Below are 18327 nucleotides of genomic sequence, written 5' to 3'. Positions count from 1 at the left end.
CAGCAGAGCCATCAATGCCATGTATAACTGTATTCCATTTGTTGCAATACATGGTTGTGAATGAGTGTTCTTGACTGAATTGAATTGATGACTCCCAGACTAAGGGAGAACCGGAGCAATGAGAGATAGAGAGCCTGCAGATTATTATGAGGCATTGATTGATTGATTGATTATTATTAATCATTAATTATTATTAATCAATCAATTATGATGATTATTATTACAAGGCTGAGACGTCAAAGACGTGAGATCACTGTGTCAATAAGGCCATTAAAACAATCCTCGTTCAGAAAGATGAAATTACTTACAGCATGTCTGGGCGTCTGTATGCCAGACGATCCATTACACATCAACACACTGCTCAATCACACTAACAGACACACAACACATCTCTACAAGTATGCTACCGTCTCTGTCGGGTAGAAACCTTGTATGTACATTACAAAATTATTACTTTTCAAAAGTAAAATAAATATAGCAAAAATAACAGATCTAAAGGAGTACAATGCAACGTTGACTTCTAGCTCTAGGCTATAGTACGACAATGTTGTGTAGGCCAGGGCATTCATTTACGAAAAAACACACATTTACACTAGATGGATCTGAAAAATAACGTTTGGATCCCGCGAATGCATTTGAGCAATTATAGCAAATATCCATAATTATTATATATAATGAAGACTTGAAAATGAGTGTATTATATCACCACGTGTTCCAGAGGTAGCAACACTCACAGATGAGTGATGACTGGGCTGTACTACAGTAGCTTGCGTTATAGTGTGTGATGATGACTGTTGGTATAATTAGCATGCGTTACGGCGTGTTGGCGACGGGGCTTGTCGTACCATGTGTTACACAGAAGCTGTATGCTGGTTCCAGGGGGCATCGCAGCCTCGCTGATATTACCCGCCAGGCTGGCGTTCCAGCTGAGGTTACCAGAGGTCAGGAACAGCGGGGAGCAGGGACACGCGTCATGGGGCACACAGGAGCCACCGTTGAACACCTGAGGCACACAGACAGACAGAGAGACAGAGAGACAGAGAGACAGAGACAGAGACAGAGACACAGACACAGACACAGACACAGACACAGACAGATCAGTTTGATATACAGTATAAAGGTCCTTTCAGACACAGACGTTTTCACCTGGATCAACGACAGGTCTGCTCCAAGTCTGCTCATGAGGGGCGCCACAACGCAAGTGTAAAAGAAAAGCTCAACACAATCCAGGTCTAGTCAGTCACACGCACGCACGCACACACACAGGCACGCACGCACGCGCGCACGCACGCACGCACGCACGCACGCACGCACGCACGCACGCACGCACGCACGCACGCACGCACACATACAGTGTAGTGTAGTGTATTGTAGTGTAGTGTACACACCTGTCCAGGAGGGCAGGTACAGCCTGGGGTGCAGGGCCCAGGTATGCACTGTGTCTGTGGCCACAGGTCCTCACAGATATATGGACAGGAACCAGCACACACATTGAACACCTGGCCACCAGGACACTCTGGAATGATAGATACACATGCATGTTAATGTACAATACATGTGTGTGGTTAAAGTCCATGTTGTATAATGCATTATAATCTGCTTAAAACACTGAATTACAGTTATAAGCACTCATAAGTACTCATAATGCAGGTTAGTGCATAACAATACCCAAAATGAGAAACATAAAATTAAAATGAAATTTTGATGAATACGCTCATCGTTTGTCTAGATGATTTGAGAGTACCACGAAAGTCATGCAGAATCATTTACCACCGGTCAGTGAATAGACTACATTTGCTAACAATTACTGTTATTTGAAAACCATTAGACCAGTCACACTTCATTGAGTACCGTCAACACGAAAGAGAATTTGTTGGAGGTAAAACGAACTTTTATGACAGCCTAAACAAAATTATAAACCTCTTATATCTGCATGCCTTTGCATAATTACAAGCAATCCCTCAACAATTATCGGCATGAGTTTGATTATTGTAATTGCATTTTAGCTCTAGACAGCAGCACCCGAGAGAGAGGAAAGCAGAGAGAAGCCGATTGTGTGTGTGTGTGTGTGTGTGTGTGTGTGTGTGTGTGTGTGTGTGTGTGTGTGTGTGTGTGTGTGTGTGTGTGTGTGTGTGTGTGTGTGTGTGTGTGTGTGTGTGTGTGTGTGTGTGTGTGTGTGTGCGTGTGTGTGTGTGTGCGTGCGTGTGTGTGTGTGTGTGTGATGAAATACCAACCACTTGCACATGCCATCTCTGCACGTGGGTATACTTGCAAAACAATAATCACTCTGGAATTTGCCAGCTGAGGACATTTGCATGTGCATGAGGTATATGTGTTCAAGGGCTGGAACTAGTCGGACTGTCTTAAAAACAGTCCGCCTGTGCGTGCGTGTGTGCGTGCGTGCGTGCGTGTGTGAGTGCGTGTGTGCGTCCGTGCGTGCGTTACCTGGCAGGCAGCTGTTGGTGTTACAGACAGTGTGTTGTTCCAGTGGACCAGTGCAGGACGCCCCGCCAGGCTCCGCCTCCCTCAGGACTGTCTTATTCCGCACCGACACCCCGCCGCCACAGGAGGCGCTGCAGTCACTCCACGGCGACCACTCGCTCAGCACGCAGCTCGCTGACACCGAGGAGGACGAGGGAGGGAGAGGAAGATGCAGGGCTTTAAAGCAGTGGTTCTCAAGCTTTTTACAAAAATCACACACGTGTGAACTGAGTGGTGCAATTCCCCTCCCCCCCCCTCTCTCTCTCTCTCTCTCATTAGCAGCCAGCAGACACAGCACTACCCCTCTCTCTGTTTCTGGCGACCCCTACTGGTATTAATAAGTCACATACTCGTGCTCCTGACCACTGATTCAGGTACACAGGTACACAGGTACACGGACATTGCTAGTTGTAGGAGTGGTTGCACCACTCAAAAATCAGGGCTTTACGTGGCTTTATGTACGTGCCTGCGTGCATGCAGTGGTGGAAAAGTAATCACATTTTGTACTTAAGTAAAAGTATCAATACTGCAACATGGAAATACGCTGTTACAAGTAAAAGTCAGGAAATTCATAATTTACTTGAGTACAAAGTAATGAGCATCGCGCCTGTCACACACTCTTATATACCGACTATTTAAACTAGACGTTTTGCACTGCTCTTCCCACTTGCTTGCTGCTGCCGATTCTGCTGTGCTGCTGTATGCAACACCTTTGCTGCTGTGCTCAGCCTCCTCCACCTTAGCTACAGTACCGCCTGTCGTTTTGGATCTGCTGTTTAGGTACGGCGGATTTGGAGTCCCTAAGGTTGGTCCCTAATGATGCGCTTGATCTGAGTATATCTAAAAAGCAGATCCAATTCATCGCCAAATCATAATAAATATATATTGCTCATTGCTCATTATTCAATAAATATATATTCCATGATCCATTCTTGAGTTGTCCTGAGTAAAAATGTCCCATTTCAAATGTATAAAAATCGTTTGAAAATAGCAGATCTACAAGCTCACTATGTATCACTATACAGCTATTTTCAAATGGCTGAAATGTATATAGGGCTGAAGTGGTTAATGTATGTTTCGTAATAGAAATCTAAATCTAAAAAGTAACTATTAACTACCGGTAAGTAAAGAGTAAAAGTACAATATTTGGTAATTGGAAATACTCAATTATAGTACACAATAATGCGTCAAAATTGTGCGTGCGTGCGTGCGTGCGTGTGTGTGTGTGCATGCGTGCGTGAGTGTGGTTCCATACCTGGGCACGGGGGCAGTGCGCAGCTCTCTGTGTGTGTCGTATTAGTTACGTTACAGGGAGGACCGCCCACGGTGTCCTGGCAGGGGCGTGTCCTCGTCCTCTGACCACGCCCACAGGAAGCAGAGCAGGCGCCCCACTGGCTCCAAGGCTCATAGACCGGACAAGGGAGCCCCGTGCACACCAGTGTGCCGTTCTCACAAACACTGGAGAGAGACAGAGAGAGGCAGACAGACAGAGAGAGAGAGAGACAGAGAGACAGACAGAGAGGGGAAAGATGATGAGTCTTTGGCTAATTTATTTTTAATTTGGCGCTTTCATCATGTATCACATCATGATCAAAGGGACACTTGGGGGGGGGGGGACACATCTATACCTTACTTATCTATACCTAACCCTCACATTTTTAAATGTCGACCATAACTTTTGTGTCAAAGTGTCAAAAATAAAATTGCCTTAACTCTGCATGGAGTCAGATTAGGTATCTATATTGGCTGTCTTTTTAAATCTCTCTGGATGTTGTATTTTGCCGATTCACTGACATTTTTCAAGAAAACGCCAATCTTTTGGCGCAGTGAACGGAGCTCTTTGATGCACGAGGCTGCCCTTTGAGATGAAACAGAGACCAATACATCAACCATACTGACCAGGTGTTGCAGTCCAGAGGGAGCTCCTCTCTGGGCCCAAACTCCACCGTCCCGTTCCCAGACGGAACGCCACAGCGGCACTCTGTCACCGGAACACACACACCATCCTGGAGCAACTGGCCCTCTGGACATCTACAGCCTACACACAGACACACGCGCACACACACAGACGCACACGCACGCACACACACACACGCGTGCGCACACAGACACGCGCGCACACACATGCACGCACAAGCATGCACGTATACACACACACACGACATGAAGGGAAGAAGGAATAATAATGTCTTTATTATACCCTCAGGGACATTCATCTTCACAGAACAACATACAGTAGCACATAATAGCAACATAACACCAAGACTGTACATGAAGTCCCCAGTAAATATACACAAACACCGTCAGCGAGGGCGTTTGATAATACCACAACTAACGAAGGACAGGAAGGAAGGAAGAAGAAGAAACGAAGGAAACAACAAAGGAAACAAAGGAAGGAAGGAAACAATGAAGGAAGGAAACAACAAAGGAAGGAAAGAAACAACAAAGGAAGGAAGGAAGGAAGGAAGGAAGGAAAAGGAAGGAAGGAAGGAAGGAAGGAAGGAAGGAAGGAAGGAAGGAAGGAAGGAAGGAAGGAAGGAAGGAAGGAAGGAAGGAAACAACAAAGGAAGGAAGGAAAGAAGGAAACAACAAAGGAAAGAAACAACAAAGAAAGGAACGAACGAACGAACGAAGTCAGGAAGGAAGGAATGAAAGAAAGGTTAGAAAGTTAGGGGGCAAAGGAACGACATAGAGAGATGCATCAAAAGAGAGAATTAGTAATGGAAAGAAAAGAACAAGTGAACAAGTGAGATAAGAGCATTACGGTGCACATTGCAAAGCTAATTTAAACGTAGATAAATCTAGTCAGACTATAGTGTTAATGATTAATGACTAGACGATGAAGCAGACAAGTGTACCTGAGTGACAGGCTCCTTGCAGACACTGCACGTGGTCCCACAGGTCTGTGCAGCTCCGAGGACACTGATTGGCACAGCCCTCGTGGTAGATCCGCCCTCTGTCCTCACAGCGTTCACCTGAGACGCCATGCAGGGACACACAGTTCAGTTCACTCTCTCCCAGTGGTGGAAAAAGTCTGATCTATACAACAACGTAATGCGTCGCATCGTGATGCATTGTGATCTTGTAAATTGGCCGAAATGTATATAGGCCTGCTGGATTGCTGGCCTGCTGACGTGGTTAATGTAGGCTTTGTATTACATTAGTCAATATTTACATTGAGTAACATTGTAACTAAAGTTTTCAAATAATTGTAGTGTATATGACTCTGAGATGTAGTGGAGTAAGTAAAAGTATTGGAAATTGGAAATAATCCAGTGAAGTACAAATACCTCAAAATTGTACTTAAGTACAGTTCTTGAGTACATGTACTTAATAGTTACTGATGCTCTCCCCCCCCCCCCCCCCCCCCCCCCTCCCAAGAACACACAAACTGTAAAAACAGCCCAAAGCAACAAAAAAAAACGTTCTGGTCACGGGGGCGGCGGCGGCGGTGGCTCAGGGGTAGAGTGCCTGGATGGTAACCGTAAGGTTGCCAGTTCGAACCCGGGCTCCCCCAGAGTTACTGTCGAAGTGTCCTTGAGCAAGACACTGAACCCCTAATTGCTCCCGATGTGCTAGTTGGTGCCTTGCATGGTTTCCGCTGCCATCGGTGTATGAATGTGTGTGTGAATGGGTGAATGTAATGCACAATCTCTGTAAAGCGCCTTGGATAAATGCGCTATATAAATGCACCATTTACGTCTGAAGTAATCTCGCCACACACTCATCCCTATTCCACACTTCGTTACACTGACTTAATGTTGAGTCATTTCTGGAGCCTCGTGGGTCTAGCCAATTTCCCCCAACCTGGTTTATAAGGGCAATCTTCCTCATCAAATTTGTATGTTCTCTAGTGGTTCTTAAGCTTGTATCCGACGAAGGTGTGCAGCCTCAATCGACATCAGACAATCCCCAGAACACGGAGCGTTTAGACAGATTTAAGTGATTTATTTTATCCGAGGTTGTTTAAAAGGTTGATAGTGATTTGCAGGAATCCGAAATGAAACAGATGGGAAATGAAGTGGAGCAACAGTCAATGTGTGTGCAATAGTACCTATACACAAACATCACTATAGCTGTGGTTGCAAAACGTTATATAGAGCAAGTGCTGCTGTCATCAAAATATAATTGTCAATACGCTATATAATAATAGGCTATATGATTCCATATTCAACAATTCATATTCCAGAATTCACCATGTCGGGCGGCGGTGGCTCAGGGGTAGAGTGACCAGATGGAAACCGCAAGGTTGCCGTTCAAACCCGGGCTCCCCCAGAGTTAGTGTCGAAGTGTCCTTGAGCAAATCTATGTAAAGTGCCTTGGATAAAGGCGCTATATAAATGCACCATTTACCATTTTTACATTAATCCATATTCATTTAAATAAACTAAACCAATATATTCATTCATGCACAAAGGTCACCTCACCGCAAAAAAGGTTTATGAATGATATGTCAGACTGAATTTGGTCGGAAGCAATCAGGGCACTAAAGAGTCTGAGGACCTCATTTACACTGGCAGCCAAATCTAGCCTGATCTGTGCTACATCAGGACTGAAATCAGATTTGTTTAAATAAGTCTAAATGCAGACAGGTCACATACAAGTCACATGGAATCAGATTGGGTAGAGGCCTGTGTGTATAGATGTGAGTGTGATGTAGTATGTTACCTGGGCAGAGGCCTGTGTGAGTGTGATGTAGTATGTTACCTGGGCAGAGGCCTGTGTTACAGCTCTGGCTCTGGGTCTGTTGGCTCCCACAGTGGGGTCCCAGAGGAGAGGCCAGAGGCCGCCTATGTCGCTGCCGGACACCGCCGCTGCACGGCTCCGCGCACACGCCCCACGGACTCCACGCACTCCACTGGCACACGTCTGCATGGAAGGGAAGTATATATAAGACACACTGCCAGACTGGATTACCAGCCAAGGTGCCTGGAACTTTGATATCAGTTCTCCCGCGGTCTCAACAGTCTCACCTCAACCTCAACTGACATTAATTGCCACATTATTTGATTTCAAGTGAAGGGGGCAGGGGGAACAGATGAACGGCTACAGATGAAATGAAATGAGGGATCACTCCTCCTTTTCACACACCCAACTGCAAATCCAATCAACCTTTATGACTCCCTGCAGAGACAGGCAGGCAGGCATTTCTCTCTCTCTTTATTTTTTATATTTTTTGGAAAAACTCTTCTTTTCCACTAATCACCCAAGAGGGAATAAGACGAAGGAAGCCAGGATGGATGGATGCTTTTCCTGACATTTCCTATATTTGCTCATATAAAGGATTTATGTTCTTACACACAACAACAAAAACGGAATACTAAATCACTAGCCAGTATTGATATTTCTTATCCCTACTGCTGTATATGACCTGATTTCCCTTCAGGGATCTATAAAGCTCCTCTCCTCCTGCGCCCGTTGTTCGCTAATTTGCACGAAAACGAATTTCACTACAAACACTTTTTGACTTCTGTAAACCTGTGATGTTACAATAAAGGTAACAACAACTTAAGGGATAGCTCCGATTTTTAAAACTGTAGGCAATACTTTTTTTTATGTCACAATCCCTTTAACTCAAATTTGTACTTGAGTAGTTTAAAAATATATATTAAAATACCTTTTCCAAACCTTTCAAAAAAATATCAATAATAGTGAAAGTAGCAGATGAAACTCAGATAACTATACTAGACCTGTACGTGCCCGTCGGCCACCGGCCTACTTGAGAACGATGCAACGTGGGAACCTAATAATACCTGTTGTCAACTTGTCATAGCACCCTTTTTAACTATCTGTCTGTGTCCCTTTTGTGCCCATACTGTATATGGATATCTCTGTATCTGTCTGCCTGTGCTTGAAGAGTGCAAACTGACTGTGAAAAGTGGAGTGGTTAAGTAATCAATTGGCAGGTGTGGGGTTGCCATGGCAATCAATTGGCTGAGGCAGAGGCTGGAAATTGCATAGGTGAGGGGATTTAGGCTCATTAGGCCCACTGGCAGAGCATGACCAGAGCCTTTTGTGGTGGTTCTGTACACACACACACAGACAGAGATGTGGTGCATTTATAGTAGGATTTCAAATAGGGTATAGGGAATAATTCAAAATTAGCATTTTCGGTACCAACATTAGAGGGGCTCAATATGCATGCCAGACTTGTATTTATTGATTTATCTTGTCTTCAGCATTCAATACCATCCATGGAGCCGTTCCTGAGTGCAGAGAGGTTTATCTGTTATTTTAACCTCGATTCTTATCTGACTGGATGGATAATGGACTTTTTATCTGATTGCGTGTTAGAGTTAACGTTCTCTCTGAAATCGACTCCATCCATCACCCGGTTCCCTTCAAGGTTGCTGTCTCTCCCCATCGCTACATCTTGTACAATGTACACTAATGAGCGGGGCAGCGACGTATAAGAACTGACACATTCAAAGGTTTGTTGATTATTCGGTTACTGTAAGTCTTCTTGAAGGAGGGAGACGTGATTGCGGGTCGGTGGTGGATGACTTTGTGACTCTTTTCTCCATCTTAACGTGTCCAAAAGGAAAGTGACGGACGTTGATTTCAGAAAGTCACAACCAAGCTCTGTCCACCGTTATAAAAGGTGTGGACATTGACTTTGTAGATACCTACAAATATTTGGGTAGTGTTCTTCATAACAAACTGTTTCGAATAGCATGTAGATGCTACCTCCAAAATGTTCAGCAAAGACCCTATTCCCCCTAGAATAGATCTGCAGTTTTCTGCACTCTTTTTTTTCTATTTTTTCTACTGAGTTGATTACTCTTTTACTGACGTTTCACTGAATCCGTCGAAACTTTTGCAAATGACTCGCAAAGATCTCAGGGGGAGTCATGCCAAAAATAGGGACACTTTGCATTCGTTGCACGTTCCTGTACATTTGCACACTTGCAACTCTCATACAGTAGCTCTCCTCCTGTGAGTATTGCGTTTGTACCGTATGTGAACCACATAACAATTTAGTGGGATAATAAAGTGGGATAATAAAAGATAACCTTGGACCTGTCTCTGAACTGAAACACATCCCGAACCAATCATCAAAAGTAAACTGGTAATTGTCCCCTCGAGGGAACTCGCTTCATGAAAAGTGCTTCAAGGATGCATCATCATTACAGTATCATTAGAAGTGCCTGGCGTCTGGTCTGTGAGTTCTACCACCGGTGTTTCCCTCTCTATTTCTCTCCTCTACAGAGCGCCGCAGTCCCTTCCTCTTTCAGAAAAACGAGTGGCCCAGGAAATGAAAACCCAATGCATTCTCCCATCGGCACTTCTTATTTAATTTATTTAAAGACGGTTACGCCGCGGACAAAGCCAACTCGGATCGTGACAAATCATGACAATGAACACAATGTTTTGGGCCGATCAAATCATTAGAAAGAAGCAAAGAAAGTCAGGAGACAACACTATTTGTTTTGTTTTTCGTCTTATAAATGATTTGATCGGTCCAAAACATTGTGTTCATTGTCATGATTTGTCACGATCCGAGTTGGCTTTGTCCGCGGCGTAACCGTCTTTAAATAAATTAAATAAGAAGTGCCGATGGGAGAATGCATTGGGTTTTCATTTCCTGGGCCACTCGTTTTTCTGAAAGGGGGAGGGACTGCGGCGCTCTATACAACAGTGGTTCTCGAAGTGGGGTGCTTGCAGGGGGGAACCATGCTTATGAACCAAATGGACCTTTACAGGTCTGTGACTTTGAGAGTGTACCACACTCCGAGACCATGGGGGCAAGACGGGCAGTGTCGGTAGGCCAATCAGAGGCAGACAGGCCGTTGCCATGTCTATGCTCAGACGTAGAAAAAGATTCACGCACTGCCGAACAGAGGAAGGCAGAGCAGATTGTCTTTATTAATACAGACTGTAATTCATTGCAGTTTGGCTGTGCCATGCCTGTCTGACTGGTTCCCCACAGTGTGTCTGTGCCTCATTTTTCAATGCTGCACCACAGACCGTAGAGGGCTGAAAAACGAGGACATACATCAAAGGAACTTTAGTGGAAGTGAACTTCTGCGAACTATATCCCATTAGTTAAGTTTTCTCTTTGACAACAAGGGCGACCCTGTGTGAAGTATTTTGAATGGAGGGGGAGGGAGAGAGAGAGAGAGAGAGAGAGAGAGAGGAACACTCCTGCTGACAAGTTCAGAGCGGAGTGATTTGGAAAAAGGAGTGGTCTTACTTTTTAAATATACATTATTTAAATTACCTCTGCACACACTAGCATCTGGACAGAGCCTCTCCTCTTCCAGCGGTCCTGGACACTGGTCAGCCTCCTCTCCGGGGACGGGCAGACCAGAGTCCAGGTCCAAGCAGGCCCGGTAGCGCCTCTGAACCGACACCATGCCGACGCTGTCGCCAGCACTCGAAGAAGACGAATTTCCATGTCCCCAGGAGGAAGACAAGAGAGGCGAGGGGATGCACGGAGAGCAAGGGGTCCACTCCGACCACTCGCTGAGGATGACTGAGGTGGGTGGAACGCACGGATGGACGGGGTGACAGAAAGAGAGAGCATTGCGATGAGAGAGAAGGAAGAAAAGAAACAGAATGAGAAACAAACAAACAGAATCGGAATTGTACCTACTTAAGCAACATTTTGAGATATTGTTCCTTTACTGGAGTATTTCCGATTTTCAACACTTCTACTCCACTACATCGCATAATTTATATTATATTATATTGATTATATTGTTATATTCTATTATATTCAGAGATATTATACTTTTACTCCACTACAATTATTTATCAACTTTAGTTACTAGTTACTTTGTAGATTTATTTACAAAACATGCATTAACCACTTCAGCCCTATACACTTTGGCTATTTGAAAATAACAGCTCAACAAGCTCACAGCGTGTCGCATTGAATACTGGATTCTTACTTGTAAACTTGGGGAATTGATACTTTCATTATTAATTATGTAACTAAATTGAATACTTCTTCCATCACTGGCTGAAGATTATTCAAAGCAATTATCTAAGACTTTCTTTAATGCTGTGGATTATTTTGCATTGCTTTCTCACCTTCACACTCTCTGGTGTCACACAGCAAAGTCCCATCGTGGCAGAGGCTGGAGGAGAAACCCATACACAGTCATTATACAGTAGAGTGAACACTTCAAATGCCACATTCAGTACATGACGGAGAATATTACTACTGGTGGCGTGTGCAAAGTAAACAGGGGAGAGAGAATGAGAAAGATGTTACACACAGTGCCAAATCAATCCCTCCGAAGGCCCTGGCGCTTTACCAAATCAAAAGTCCCCATGCACAGCACGTGCAATTCTGTCTGATTCGTGTGCGCGTAACACAATCAAGAACGACACTTTTTGCATCCAGTGAATGAACGCGTGTGCGTTCAGCGCACCGCCAGCACAGGAAGCCTATTTGTTGTAATTTTAGTTGCTATTAGTTACCTAACCAATCATTTTTTGCCAGGAGAACTATCTGCAATTTTCCCAAAAAATAATTAGCCCATCTACAAGCTCCTTCATTAGCAGGCAGCAGCATATTTTGTCTAAATTGTCTTTGTGACCAAATGTAGCCTACATTTGCAAATAGTGCTGTTGACCATGTTGTTACATGGTCCACATAACATTTGTGCACCAAGAGACAATGCCAATATGCTACTTTTTAGCCACTTAAGCCCTACCCTACTGATACTCTGTTGTACAACAAATAGCACATTAATTAACCACCCTCTAGACATAACAAACTGGACCTGAGTTGGCTCTGCACTTGGACGTCTTTTTTCAATCTTGACCATCTCTTCGAAAAAATAGGCTCAATCTCACAAAGCGTTACGCGCTGTGAGCTTGTAAATCAACAATATCGCTGCATAATGTGACCAGATTTGACTGAGAGCCTGCCATCGCGCAAAATACAGCATTTTCCCCAAAAATGAGTTAATAGCACAGGCAGGCTCTTCACATACTAGAGCTGATAGAGCATGTCTGATATAAGTGTCAGAGCTGAAATCGACATGTAAATATGAAATAAATGCTTAAACATGTAGCTAGGTGTAATGTTAGAGACCACAGAAGTGAACCTTTCAAGCCTTTTTTCTCAGCTCGCTGTTTCTCTGCAAGACATTACTCTATAAGCCATATCTCCAAAACTGGTGGGTCAAGCTGAACAACCAATATGCCAATTTGAAGCTATGATTCCCTGCTTTCACATGACATGAAAAAAACGACCAGCCAGAGTAGGGAAGGATGCTGGGGATTGAAGTGGGTACAACGGGTAACTAACCAGGTACTGCAGCCTATACTGATGGCAGCTCCCTGGGGCAGAGTGACGGGTGTGGGTGGGAGTCCTGGAGCCTGGTGCTGGAGGTGGACACATCCACACTGCTCCAAGGGAACACAGCTGCCGTTCTGCTGCAGCAGACCCTGGATGGGAGGGAGGACGAAACACAGCGTCAATAGGATGCAGGATTATCACGTATAGATTCTGTCCTTCACTCTGTGTGGTTCAGAATCAGAAGACAGAGGTTTCATAGTCTTGCGTTGCCGGAAGATGACATGTTGTGAGCTTGTAGTTGTTATCTATTTGATGCTACATTCTCCCGGTGGGGGCTCCTCACTGGCAGGTGAGCCAGTCAGTTACAACAACACGCTGAAATGTACAGTATGTGGGGAGGAATCAATTATTAAAACTACTATTGTTTTGCCATTACAAAATTGTAAAGCCATTTCACAATAGCGGGCTGTTGAGAAGTTTGACAGAGGTATCCGTGGAGGTTCAGTCTGTGAAAAAGAGAGAGAGAGAGAGAGAGCAGAAAAGTGCACCGAGCAGCATTGTGGTGCCAAAATGTGACGAGGGTCTATGAATAGCACTGGTACCAATATACCGTAGTCACTGTTCTCTAAAGATACAGCCTGTGTGTCAGCACCATGTCTGCCGGTGACTGGCTCTGTTCAATTTGAGGTTCATTTACATTTCTTCTCCTGAGTTTAGGAGTCACACATGAATTTGAACACTGCCGGTAGAACCAATATTATGAATAAAGGTGCTTTGGAGTAAACCGTGTCCCAGAACAGATAATATGGAAAAATAATACAGACTGGGGGGGTGGCAGTGGCAGCCATCTAGGAGCCGGAAGGTTACAGGTTTAATCCCCAGCTCCTCGTAGCTTGTGTGCAGGATACTAAAACACAACGTACTCCAGAGGAGAAAGTTGTGTGTGAAAGTGCACCACATTGTGTAACAGTTCCGCTATTATGGTGTGTGAAAGGGTGAATCTGAAGCACAATTTAAAGCAGATATGAGTGGGCGGGGGCCGATTGGTTATAGGGTGCACACCACATAGGCGCTAATGCATGACAGGCTTGCAGGACCCCAGTTCGACTTTCCTTCCCATACAGTCTGTAACAAGGTTTTAACTATTCCACAATCTATATTATATATGGCTATATGGAGTCTGGAAATACACACCCAAAATCCGAACACGTATAAGCTGGCATCTGTTCGTCATTTCTGTTCTCGGAAAATATATTTTAAAATATCTTCTTTACCTTTTATTTTTTTTATATCCATTTCTGCTAAGCAGGAAGCTATATACTGTATGCTTAGATGATTTTGATTTATATTAGGATACATTTGCGTGACTGTAAAGATGAAACGGATGCGCTTTATCGCTTGATCAGAGCTTCCGTGCTCCAGACTGTATGACCGGAAGCATTTAAATTTTGTGGGAGGCAACAGTCTGGTCTAGTAACAGTCTGGACTAGTAACAGTCTGGACTAGTAACAGTCTGGACTAGTAACAAGGTAATATAGAGGTGTGTAGTTGAGTGACGTGGCTGGACAAGTAAAGCAGTTGTTGAAGTGTTACAGTATGAGTGTATACCTGAGGGCAGTAGCAGCCAGGAGTACACTCCTTCACATCAGCACACAGCTCCGGTCGTCCCTGCAGTGTACACTGCTTCTCACAGGGGGCGCCACATTCAGAGTACAGGAAAGGAGGTTCACAGTCTAAGGGGCAACGAACAACAACGTCAGGCTATTGGGAAACATTCTTAAACTCACTCATAAGACCAGTAGTACCAACGACAGGCAGGCAGACACAGACACAGACACAGACACAGACACAGACACGCACACACACACACACACACACACACACACACACACACACACACACACACACACACACACACACACACACACACAATACTTTCAGCACATTTCAGATATAGGTTATTTACCTTCGCTGTGACAATGGCTGAGGTTGCAGGCTCTGCTCTGCGTTTCCAGGGGGGTGCACTGTTGTCCCCTGGTGGCCGGGGACAGAGCTACACGGTGGCGCTGCTGCCGCTGAGACTCACAGGAGCACGGAGACCAGTCGCTCCATTCTGACATGGGACAGTCTGAACACAAAACAACACACACTGAGACTCCATTCTGACATGGGACAGTCTGAACACAAAACAACACACACTGAGACTCCATTCTGACATGGGACAGTCTGAACACAAAACAACACACACTGAGACTCCATTCTGACATGGGACAGTCTGAACACAAAACAACACACACTGAGACTCCATTCTGACATGGGACAGGGACGGTCTGCACACAGAACAACACACACTGAGACAGGCGCTAGGTCCAAGGATATGCTGCTCACCAAAACATAGCAACAAGACATTCAACAAACATCCAACAAGCACAAATAAAAACCGATTGTCTCAAATCTATGCATCATATAGTCCTAGTGAGTGATACAGTGCTCATAACCACAAGCCACTTGTAGTTTATTGCTAAAGACAAACTGTACCAATAGACACCAATAGACAGTGAACAGGTGGTTGAGAGTTCATTTGAGTCTTCTTTTGTTTTCTGTATTTTCTTTTTTAATTAATTTCATTTCTTTGTTCTGTTAATTTTGCTCTGTGTCTTGATGTTTTAATGCCGCATTGCAGTAAATCAAGACCCAGAAAGTCATTGTTTGTTACATTTTGTTCAAGGCAGCGTTCCAGCAGGCCTACTCAGGTATGATCGAGTGTACTGTAGAGCCCTGCACGGGAGTGATTTATTAATCCCACTCCTGCCAGTCCCATTTAGTCCCGCACCATCCCGCAATTGTATTGTTTAGACCAGCTGAACCGGCAATATTTCCATTGAGATTGAAGACATTTACCCAAAGAGTTGCTGAGATTTAGCAAGCAGTTATATATTTGTGAGCTGATCAGTCACATATAGAGGGAAAGTGTTATATTAGGCCTATTATGCTATATATATTATTATATTGTGTCACTCTCGGACTGCTGCACGGAGTGCTGGTGCACTGGTAAACAAATTGTACTCATATTTGTGTTCTGTTTCATGTTATTCCACAGGGAAAAGCAACAACTCCACACATGCACTTCTCACAGAGTGATTACTAATGATTGACAGCCTGGGGTGGCAGCTTTGGGAACGTGCCTGAAGATGTCTGTTATTCATATTTTGCTAAAGTGTATCTCTGTATCTGGTTAATTGCGGGAGGATGCAGGATTTTGCGGGGCCCGCTGGTTTTATCCTGACCGCCCGCGCCCGCCCGCAGTTATTTTAATACCGCCCGTTTGATTTTCAAGTGGGCTGCAACGGGAGTGGGAGCCCACTTGGAAATCTCAAAACCGTTCGTGGACCACCCATCCGACCACTTACTGTAACACGGCAGCTGTTGGTCAGAGTATCGAATCGATACAATTGATTATTTGCATTGCAAAACAATATGATATGTTCGATGGAGTTACTGTATCGTTTACACGCCTAGTACAGTAATTAGCTGTGTGATTCAGCTCAGTTACATCAACTCATGGCCAGTGTTTGTCCACACAACGTCCGATCTCCAGGTGATGGATTGGTTGTGGGCTCCGTGGTTGCAGGTGACAGGTGTACTAATTAGTCAAACTGTCCTGGCTGGGTGTAGGATGTCATGTTCGTGGTGCGTGTTTGCGGCGGTGTGTACCTGGACAGGGCCGTTTGTAACACAGCTGGGTCTCCTCTCGGTGCCTCTCGGCCTCCATCTCGGGGGGACAGGCGGCGTCGCCGGCCTCCTCGCACACGCACGCCCTGCGGCGGGACACCGAGCCCGCCCCGCAGGTGCGAGAGCACGCCGACCATGGCACCCAGGGGCAAAGGTCATCTGGAGATCAGATAACACAGGACCAGTATAAGATCAGAGAAACATTAAACTTAAGTTACTGGCCAATTTGACTTTTTACAGATGATAAATAGATTAGATTTGGACCGGACTGGGACTTGGACCGGGTCCTATATATTAGTCATAGATCCTGAATGATAAAGGGTAAAGTCTGTATATTAAAGCTAATGCATATTGCTTGTTATTTCTACAGTACAGATCGGTGCATCATCTATAACTTTATTATCATACCAGCAGCATTTTCACACAGCTCCATTGGTCATTCCGTAATGAAAGTCTTGAAATTGAAATATGAGATTAAACTCTTAAAATGACAACACATAAACCCTATAATACTTTGTTGACCACAGGGCAGAAGGCTCTAGACTGCACCCTCACCTCACATAGTACATGCATACACCTTCCCTAATGATTATATCTGGTTTCAGTATTTAATACAATTTATTTATGGTGAATTGTCTCTATTATTAAGGTTATTGTAGCAGTCAATTTAATTGTCAATATTGGGTCAATATTGGGGGTCGGGAGGGGTCAGGGCGGGGGTCCCGAGACATTGTCAAAGCATTTCCGGGGGTCCCCAGCCAAAAACATTGAGAACCCGTGCTCTACACCAAACATCTCTGCCAAAAGTAGCTCATCTAAAGGCTCACAACGAATCGCAATGCGACGCCTGGTGGCGAGCTTGTAGATTTGTTATTTTGGTGGAATATCCGCTCGCTCAACGCCTGCCCTGAAGTGACAACGTGAGATGAAACGTACCCAGACAGGGAGGTGTACGACAGTCCTGGGCCTCTCTCTCCGGCCCGCTGCAAAGCGAGCCGTTGTTACGCGGAGGCGGGTTGACACAGGCACGGGTTCGAACCTGCGTTCCCCTCCCGCAGGTCACGGGGCATTCGGACCACACCGACCAAGGAGTCCAATCACCGTCCACTGGAAAGGAGACAGGATCATGTTTAAAAAAGTAGCTTGTTGCAATGCGACTGTACTTTTCCAAAACACCCATTAGTTCATGAAAAGAATATGGAGATACAAGGTTTCTTCCTGACAGAGACGACATAGCGTGCTCTAGAGCTCGTTAGCTTTGCCTGTGAATCCTCCAACAAACTTGTAGTATCTTCAAAATGACAAGACTGGAAAAATGTATGAACCGGTTGCAACTAGCTAACCAATAGTATTTTCTAAATATAATGAAGTGTGTGCGAAGAACAGCTGTGTGTGACATAATATGAATGAAATTGCTGGCCAGCATTAATTAACTAGCAGTTTCTAGTATAGTACTCACCTCTGCAGTCAATGTCTTGGCAGTAATCTCCCTCTGGCGTGCATGTACTGAAAGAACAAATTAAACCCATCTCATCAATCTCACGTAACTTTGTGGTTAGAGTATCACAACAAGTATCACAACATTGCGTGTGTGTGTGTGGGTGTGTGTGTGTGTGTGTGTGTGTGTGTGTGTGTGTGTGTGTGTGTGTGTGTGTGTGTGTGTGTGTGTGTGTGCGTGCGTGCGTGCGTGCGTGTGTGCGTGCGTGCGTGAGTGCGTGCGTGCGTGTGTCTCACCATTGTTTACACTCCCCTTGGAGCCAGGTGTCTCCCACACTGAGCTCCCGGTCGTCATGGAGACAGAGCGGGGGGCAGCGCCCCGGGTCACATGGTTTGTGTTGAACTTCCTCAAACTGACAGTC

General features: G+C 44.9%; 1 protein-coding gene across 1 annotated transcript in view; it reads right to left on the bottom strand.

The window, feature by feature from the left end:
- Nucleotides 1–18327, bottom strand: part of sspo (SCO-spondin) — a gene marked incomplete at both ends in the record, with an annotated part of 108249 nt that overhangs the window by 21699 nt on the left and 68223 nt on the right. Inside the window, 16 exons of the mRNA XM_083777654.1 lie at nt 846–1003; nt 1389–1516; nt 2446–2616; nt 3737–3939; nt 4381–4519; nt 5340–5456; nt 7189–7350; nt 10703–10957; nt 11518–11564; nt 12746–12885; nt 14345–14469; nt 14703–14864; nt 16451–16627; nt 17405–17575; nt 17928–17974; nt 18203–18327. The exon at nt 18203–18327 is cut by the window's right edge and continues 28 nt beyond it. Coding sequence (XP_083633780.1) covers nt 846–1003; nt 1389–1516; nt 2446–2616; nt 3737–3939; nt 4381–4519; nt 5340–5456; nt 7189–7350; nt 10703–10957; nt 11518–11564; nt 12746–12885; nt 14345–14469; nt 14703–14864; nt 16451–16627; nt 17405–17575; nt 17928–17974; nt 18203–18327 — 2327 coding nt within the window. The remainder of the gene's footprint in view (nt 1–845; nt 1004–1388; nt 1517–2445; nt 2617–3736; nt 3940–4380; nt 4520–5339; nt 5457–7188; nt 7351–10702; nt 10958–11517; nt 11565–12745; nt 12886–14344; nt 14470–14702; nt 14865–16450; nt 16628–17404; nt 17576–17927; nt 17975–18202) is intronic.

Source organism: Protomyctophum parallelum, assembly GCF_964188405.1.
Source record: "Protomyctophum parallelum genome assembly, chromosome: 12".
Taxonomy (NCBI): domain Eukaryota; kingdom Metazoa; phylum Chordata; class Actinopteri; order Myctophiformes; family Myctophidae; genus Protomyctophum; species Protomyctophum parallelum.
This window is presented reverse-complemented; position numbering and strand designations above follow the sequence as displayed.